A 9,415-nucleotide genomic window follows, 5' to 3' on the forward strand; every position below is an offset into this window, starting at 1 on the left:
TGAAATAGTTTTGCTCTACTGTGGGAAACCGGAAAAAGTTTCACATCAGCTTACATTTTTGGCACCTCAACTCATTCCTCTATATAGTTTCAGTAGCAATAACAATTGGATTTACTGCTCATGTATTTGCTGAACATGGTCTATTTTCTTCTACCTTTTCCATCCTTGCAGTTGCAGGAAGATAATTGCTTTAAAATTAATTGTGCGAAGATTAGAGTTTTTAGCAAGTCTTATTATCAATTGAGAGAATAACTTCTTTCCTGTGTATACAGGTCCATTGTCAAGACTCCGATGCTCGAAATCCTCAAATCTCCATCCAACTCTCTGAACGGATCTAGCTTTGAGCTGAACTACAGGCAAATCTGCAACCTGCTGCTCTCCTTCACCCGCTCTCGTTCTCTTCCTCAGGGACTCCAAATCCACACTCACATCATCAAATCCGGCCTCGACACCATTCCCCTACTCGTTCACCACCTGCTCAATTTCTACTCCAAGTGCCAACAACCATTATCCTCCCGCCTCGTTTTTGAAGAGTCCCCGGTCAAATCCGCCACCACTTGGAGCTCCATCATCTCCGCCTTCACCCAGAATGAGCTTCCAGATCTCGGGTTCGCGTATTTCAGAAGGATGCTGGAGATCGGCGTTCGCCCCGACGATCATATCTTCCCGAGCGCCACCAAAGCATGCGCGATCATGTCGAGGCTCGATCTGGGAAGATCTATCCACACGTTCGCTTTAAAGACTGGATACGATCTGGACGTGTTCGTTGGTAGTTCGATGGTGGATATGTACTCCAAATGCGCAGAAATCAGGGACGCACGCAAACTGTTCGACGAAATGCCTGACCGAAATGTCGTGTCATGGACCGGCATGATTTACGGGTACGCTCAGCTGGGCGAGAGCGAGGAGGCTTTGGGTCTATTCAAACAAGCTCTACACGAACGTCTAGATGTTAACGACTTCACCTTCTCCAGCATCATCCACGTCTGCGGAAACTCAACCCATCTGGAATTAGGAAAGCAAATCCACGGTCTGTGCTTGAAAACGAGCTACGACTCATCATGCTTCGTCGGCAGCAGCCTGATATCCCTCTACTCAAAATGCGGTATCATCGAATCCGCTTACCGAGCATTCAACGAAGCCACCAAAACCAAAAACCTCGGAATGTGGAACTCGATGATAATCGCGTGCGCCCAACACGGACACACCAAACGAGTACTCTCTCTCCTCTCCGAAATGGAAGCCGCCAAAACAAACCCTAACTTCATAACTTTCCTCTGCGTGCTCTACGCGTGCAGCCACGCGGGCTTAGTCGAAAAGGGCGAGTACTATTTCGACCTTATGAAGAACACGTACAAGATCGAGCCCGGCCATCAACACTACGCGGCGTTGGTTGACCTCCTCGGCCGAGCTGGAAAGCTCGAAAAAGCCCTTTCTGTAATACAGAACATGCCGATAAACCCCACGGAGTCCGTTTGGTGCGCTTTTCTAACCGGATGTAAACTCCACAACAACACGGAGCTAGCCGCGTACGGAGCTGACGAGGCGTTCAAGCTGGGCTCAGTGAGTTCAGGGCTTCACGTTCTTCTCTCGAACGCGTATTCAGCCGCAGGGAGATACGAAGAGGCTGCTGACGCGAGGAAGATGTTGAGGGATAGAGGAGTGAAGAAGGAGACGGGTTTGAGTTGGGTTGAGGAGGGTAATTTGGTCCATAAGTTTGTCGCGGGAGATCGGACTCACCCGAGAAGTAAGGAGATTTATGAGAAGCTGGAGGAGTTGGGGGGTGAAATGGAGGAGGCTGGGTATGTCGTTGATACGAGCTTTGTGCTGCAGCGAGTGGGGTTGAAGGAGAAGAATGAGGCGATTAGGTATCATAGTGAGAGGCTGGCCGTGGCGTTTGGGCTGATTAGTTTCCCGCCTCAACGGACTATTTGCGTGATGAAGAATTTGAGGATTTGTGGTGATTGTCATAATGCGATTAAGTTCATGTCGAAGTGCAGTGGGAGGACGATTGTTGTGAGGGATAATAACAGGTTTCATAGGTTTGAGGATGGTAAATGCTCATGTGGTGACTATTGGTGATTAGATGTTTAAATTATAGAAAGTGCTTGACACTGTTTACATGAAATTACATTCCTCTACTTTCGGATCGAATTAAATCCAATGTATAAGAACTTGACCCAGGCCGACTTGAACCGGATCCGTAAGGACCTGTTATTTAAATCCGATCGACTCGAAAATCGGTGAGTGAAATTCAAAGAATCTGAACCCGATCCAAAATATGAATTTCACATGGATCTCAATCGGAGATATGCTTATTTTGGAAGCTAGGCAAATTTAACTTTCTTCTTTTTTCCAAAGAAGTAAAGGAATTAGGGTGAAGTTAGGGAGTAACCTTAGAGTATTTTGATTATAATCCGGAAGTATAGATCATCTCATGTTTTCCTACATATCTTTATTAAAGAAAAGTATTTTGATTAACTAAAGAAATATCGTCAAGTCAGCGGAGAGTCTGAATGAGGGATTATTGGGACAAATCGGCTATCAAAACTGCACAACTAACCAGTGATGGGAAAAAAACAAATCAATAACAAGGTTGAAAGGTCTAAGAATAAAACGAACATTGAAAATGATTTGAAATGAGAGATGGACCACCATGATGTTGCTCTCACCTAGATGAGGGTTTTTTCAAGATTCACAATTACATGATTGAATAAACCCAAACATTTTTGGTTTGGTTCATGTTCGGTTATATTCGCTTCGTCTTGGGTTAAAACGAAATAAAATCAATTTATAAAAAGTGAGATGATTTAGAACAAAAAAGCATAAAGAAACAAAAAAAAAACGAACCTATTCAACCATATAAACCGAAATAGCCGAAACCAACATAAAATTAAACATTATAATTTAATTTTTATTTATAAATGTTCACTTTTAACTGAACCGAAAATCTATCTATACTTTCATGAAAATTGAAAATCAAGCCGAACCTGATGGTTTCGGGTTTAGTTTCATTGAATTTGGTTTGATTCGGTTCAGTCCAAAATCGGGAAAAAAAACTCAATGAACACCCCTAGTTAAGATACTTAAGACACTATCAGTAGTTTCATTCATTGATGATTTCTATGTTTTACATTGTAAATAGAGTGTAATCTAACATTATTTTTATTTGTTTCATTGATCTCTTTATTGTTTTTAAAAATAATGCTGTTTTGAAGAATGCAACATTAAAATCAATATTTGGGTTACTAAAGTCTTGCATTGATGTGATTAAATCCATTGGAATTGACATTGTTACTGAGAGATATAGGACTATTTATTTCCTCACAGTAATAGTGTAAGTGTCTAAATGTACTCTTTTTTCTATATGCACTTCAAAATAGCACATCCAAATTGTGCGTGCAACTTTAGCACGCGAACAAAAAAATTCGAGTCCCTGAAAGACGTTAGCACCCCAACTCGACCGTGACCGATTCGGGAAAAAAACTTATTTAAGAATTTTCATATGCATTAATATTTACCGATTTAGATTATTTGGGTAAATTTCTCCATTTTTAATCCAATCGAGCCCGATTTGGCCCAATTCACTTGATTTGGACCAAAATCAGGGCAATTGGACCCCGATTGAATCAATTGATCGTGTTTTCACCCAATATCGACCAAATTCATACTTGATATTCCACTATATTGAAGATTGATTGAATCAATTTGGCCAATTTCATTCTTTTTTATCCAACCGAGTCTCATTTGGCCTAATTCAAATCACTTGGCCCAAATCGGGGAAATTGGATCCTGATTGAATCAATTGATCGTATTTTCACCCAATTTATACTTGATATTCCGCTATACCGAGGATCGATTGAATGAATTTGGCCAATTTCATCCTTTATTATCCATCTGAGCCCGATTTGGCCCAATTCACTTGGTTTGACCCAAATCGGGGCAATTGGACCCGATTGAATCAATTGATCGTAATTTCACCCAATAGTGACCCAATTCATGCTTGATATTCCACTAAATCGAGGATCTATTGAATCAATTTGGTCAATTTCATCATTTTTATCCAACCGAGCCCGATTTGGCCCAATTCACTTAATTTGCAATCGGACCCCGATTGAATCAATTGATCGTATTTTCACCGAATATCGATCCAATTAATACTTGATATTTATCTATATCGAGGATAGATTTAATCAATTTGGCCAATTTTACCATTTTTATCCAACCAAACCCGATTTGGCCCAATTCACTTGATTTGGACCAAGTCGGGGCAATCGGATCCCGGTTGAATCAATTGATCATATTTTCACCCAATGTCGACCAAATTCATACTTGATATTCCGCTATATCGAGACTCGATTTAATCAATTTAGCCAATTTCATTCTTTTTATCCAACCGAACCCGATTTGGCTCAATTCACTTGATTTGGACCCAATCGGGGCAATCGAACCCCGATGGAATCAATTAATCGTATTTTCACCCAATACTGACTCAATTCATACTTGATATTTTCACCTAATGTTGAATCAATTGATCGTATTTTCACCCAATATTGACCCAATTTATACTTGATATTCCACTATATCGATGATCGATTGAATTATTTGGGCCAATTTCACCATTTTTTATCCAACCGAGCCCGATTCGGACCAAATCGGGGCAATCGGACCGCGATTGAATCAATTGATCATATTCTCGCCCAATAGCGACCCAATTCATACTTGATATTTCACTATATCGAGGATTGATTGAATCAATTTGACCAATTTCACCATTTTTTTATCCAACCGAGCCCGATTTGGCCCAATTCACTTGATTTGGACAAAATTGGGGCAATCGAATCCCAACTGAATCAATTGATCGTATTTTTACCCAATATCAAGTATAAATTGGGTCGATATTGGGTGAAAATACGATCAATTGATTCAATCGGGGTCCGATTATCCCGATTTAGGCTAAATCAATTAAATTGAGCCAAATCATGCTCGGTTGGATAAAAAAGGATGAAATTGGTCTAAATGATTCAATCGATCCTTGATATAGCGGAATATCAAGTATGAATTGGGTCGATATTGGGTGAAAATACGATCAATTGATTCAATCGGGGTTTGATTGCCTCGATTTGGGCTAAATCAAGTGAATTGGGCCAAATCGGACTTGGTTGGATAAAAAAGGATGAAATTGGCCTAAATGATTCAATCGATCATCGATATAGTGAATTATAAAGGATGAAATTGGACAGATTAATTCAATCTGGATCCAATTTCCCCTATTTGGGCCAAATCAATTGAATTAGGTCAAATCAGGCTTGGTTAAGAAAAAGATGAAATTGGCCAAATTGATTCAACCAATCATTGATATAGTGAAATATCAAGTATGAATTGGGTCGATATTGTGAAAAGACAATCAATTGATTCAAGCGGGATCCAATTACCATGATTTGGGCCAAATCAATTGAATTAGGCCAAATCATGCTCGGTTGCATAACAACGGATGAATTTGGCCAAATTGATTCAGTCGATCCTCGATGTAGTGGAATATCAAGTATGAATTGGGTCGATATTGGATGAAAATAATATCAATTGATTCAATCGGGGTCCGATTGTCCCGATTTGGGCTAAATCAATTGAATTGGCCAAACCGGGTTGGGTGTGGCAAGTGTTAGCACGCCCAATTTAGGCGTGTTAACGTCTTTCGGGGACTCAAATCTTTTTGTTTCCCATTTTACCCTATACGCTCAACTTGTACATGTTAAAGTTGCAGACACAATTTGGACGTGCTGTTTTGCAGTGTATATAGACAAAAACATAGTACATTTAGACATTGCCTAAAGATAAACTTATCTAGGAAAATGTTGCGGGCAAGAATTTGACTACCTAAAAGTCTAATGTAAAGATAACAAATATCAAGTTGATCATTCTTTATTGTCGGAAAATAAAATTAAAAAGCTTATTCGGACTCTCTAGCAAAAGCAAAACTTCTTAACATGCTCTATATTAGAGTCCCCTCAATGTAGAAGAGGAAAGTACCCACCACCGTTTACTTTTAGATAGTGAATTTTTTTTTTGATAAAGGTCAACAAAGGGACCCTCCTTATCCAGGAGGCAATCCCGCATTATCATGCATGATAATGCTTACAAAATCAAGAAGAAAACTAAGGAGCAAAGGTTGCGAAATACACAATCTTTCTCGCAGAGCTCTGATATGGAAATCAGGTACATTACACATGTTACAAAGATAACAAAGATAATCAATATCAATATCTTCAGCCTTCTTTGAAGCTATTGCATCTGCTGCTTTATTGTTTTCTCGATGGCAGTGGAAGATACAAACTTCCTTGAGAAGCTGGATTTCCTTCTTTATTTCTTTGATAATGCTTTGTATACTCCAAGGGACCTGCCAAATATTGCGAATGGAATTGATTACAGTTAAATTGTCACTTTCCAATATAACCTTTTCTATGTTTAAACTTTTAGCTAGTTTGAGCGTTTCTAAAGCAGCAATGGCTTTCCCGTGAATGTCAGAAAGAGTCCTTATTTTTTTTTTATGGAAAACATTGATTATTTTTCCCTTTTGATTTCTAGCAACAATTCCTATGAACGAGTTACCATTAGGATAATACGAGGTGTCGAAATTAAACTTAACCCATCCATTCGGTGAGTTCTTCCAAACAGTTATATTTTTCTTTTTCTTGGGTGAGTAATTGTTGGATTGATTGTGTTTGTTAGGATTTTGAGATTTACAATGCGTAATGGAGTGGAGATTATTAGAAGCTATCCAAGAATGATATTGGATAAAGGCCACATTAAAGGCGTTTTGATTAAGATTATTATTATTTTTGAAGATTTTGTTATTCCTATCTTTCTATGATTCAAACCATAAGAAATAAGTTAATTCAATGTTTTTATTATTGGTAATGAAGTAGTTGAGATCCTGGTTGAAATCATTTGTGTTAATAAATTTTAAGGTTTTACCAGTGCCTTGTTCAAGATTTCTGAACATATTAATATTATTTGAGCATTCGAAAAAGAAATGGGAAGTTGTTTCTAACGGAGCGTTGCATGACGAACAATGATTTGGAACACAATTGAAATATCTATTCAGTCTTTCAGTTGTGGGTAGAAAATCGGATAAAGCTTTCCATAAAAAAGTTTTTTATTTTTGGGGGAATGTTGAGATTCCATAATTTTGTAAAAATAGTTGAATTGGAACTTACAGTTTCCTGTTTAGTTAGTTGAATGGCACTTTTAGTACTAAAATTTTCCGAGCTAGAAAGGCTCCAAATTAATTTATCTTCCATATCATAGGAAGGAATATGTATTTTTATAATCTTATTTACCACATGAATTGGAAGGATAGTAGCTAATTTGATCGAATCCCATATTTTATTCGGAGTTATGAATTCGGCTACTTTAGTGTTAAGATTATGGATAAGCGGATTATAGTAATTATAAATTTCTAAGTTTTAAATCCATTTGTCAGTCCAAAAATTGATTTTGACACCATTACCTATTATCCAGAAAAGACCTTTTACTAAATTTTTCTCGAATGTGTAATAACCGACCAAATTACCAAGAGTGTTTTGATTTTCAAAAGAGTTTCATTTGAAGGGAAATATTTATTCCTCTTTATGAAGCCCAAACCCCCCATTTATTTTTGGTTGACAAATACTATCCCAAGAAATATGAGAACGGGCGTTCGGATTTGGTTTATTCCAAAAGAACCTTTTGTTGATATCATCTATTTGGTTAAGAATACCTTGTGGTAGATAAAAACTTCGCATTAAATAGTTTGTTTGGGAGAGAAGATTTGATTGAATAAGGATCGTTCTACCAGCCTGGGAAAGTGAATTAGCTTTCCAGGTAGAAAGCTAGTTTTTTAATTTATTTACAGCATAATCAAAACATTCGTTCTTAACTTTTCTTGCTAGAATCGGTATGCCTAGGTATTTTTCCATGGTCGTTGTAATGCGGATATTTAAATCAGTCGCTATATTATTTTTAACAGTATTAGAAATATTTTTAGAAAATTGGATCGAGCTTTTATCGTAATTAATTTGTAATCCCAAAATTTTCGATAATTTTTCTAATGTGTTCTTTACGAATTTTGCATTAGTAATATTTTTATTTGTAAAAATTATAGTATCATCCGCAAAACTAAGAAATGGGATGCAACTACCTTGATTACATAATTTAATACCGATTTTATGACTTCTTTTTTGTGATTCTAGTGTTAAAAATCACGCTAGGTATTCCATTGCAATAATAAAGATGAATGTTGCGATTGGGTCTCCCTGACGAATTCCGCATTTTGGTTTAAATATTGGTCCTGGTTCATTATTAAGCATTACAGAAAAAGAAGATGAAGTTATACATTTCATAATGAGATTGATCCAATGAGTTGAAAACCCAAAAGATGTCAGCATTTGTTGAATAAAAGGCCACTGGATTTTATCATAATCCTTTTCCATATCGATTTTTATTGCCGTCCATCCACGATTGCCTTTAGATTTTTTATGGAAAGAAGAAAAAATTTCATGAGCTATAAGGATGTTGTCCTGAATTAAACTATTTTGGACAAAAGCCCTTGCAGAGGGTGAATTATTTTAGGTAATAGAGATTGTAGTCTATTTGCCAGTAATTTTGTGATGATTTTGTAACTTGTATTACATAAACTAATAGGACGGTAGTGGTTAATAGTTTGAGGATTATTATTTTTAGGGATTAGAGAAATAAAAGAATGGGTGGATTCAGAAAGAAGATTTTCGCTGTGAAGAAAGCTTGAACTGTTTTTATAATAGAATTACCTACAACTGGCCAATAAGCTTGATAGAATTCGGTTGGAAAACCATCAGACCCACAAGTTTTATTTTTAGGGAGATTTTGAACAATGTTCTTAATTTCAATAGCCGATGAGTTTTTAGTAAGGAAAGAATGATTTGAATCTGATATAATGTGAGGAATAATATCAAAGTCATGCTTATGAATAGGATGTATATGTTGCGGATTAAACCTCTGCTGAAGGTCTTTGGTAATGGCTTGTCTGATTAGTAGAGGGTCCAAATATTTAATCCATCTAATGATGTAAATGTTAGAATTTTTTGTTTAAAAGATCTTTGTTTGGCCATATTTTGAAAGAATTTAGTATTTTTATCCATTTGAAATGTGTGTTGGATTTTGGCTCGTTGAGCCGAGTACCTATGTTAAAAATATAAAAGAGAGTTATATTGATCAGTGATACGTTGTAATTTAGAAAAAAAAGATATGGATTTTGGGGTGAATTGAGAATATCCTGCTGGATGTTGGATAGATGTTTAGATGTTTGTAAAAGTTTATTATAATTGTTATCAGTGAATTGTTTTCTCCATTGTTTAGATAGATTCTTTAAGTAGCGTTGTTTCATATAGAAACTGAA

At 36.9% G+C, this 9,415-nt stretch overlaps 1 protein-coding gene across 1 annotated transcript; it reads left to right on the forward strand.

Annotated features, from left to right (window-relative positions):
• The first annotated feature begins 291 nt into the window (after window positions 1-291).
• On the forward strand, window positions 292-2,082 carry LOC141249648 (uncharacterized). The gene has a single exon (XM_073669727.1). It carries the CDS (start codon window positions 292-294, stop codon window positions 2,080-2,082), a length of 1,791 nt encoding a protein of 596 aa, XP_073525828.1.
• Window positions 2,083-9,415: the final 7,333 nt, after the last annotated feature.

This window comes from Phyllobates terribilis, unplaced genomic scaffold (assembly GCF_046119375.1).
Source record: "Phyllobates terribilis strain yellow unplaced genomic scaffold, ASM4611937v1 Scaffold_4923__1_contigs__length_55893, whole genome shotgun sequence".
Classification (NCBI taxonomy): Eukaryota; Metazoa; Chordata; class Amphibia; order Anura; family Dendrobatidae; genus Phyllobates; species Phyllobates terribilis.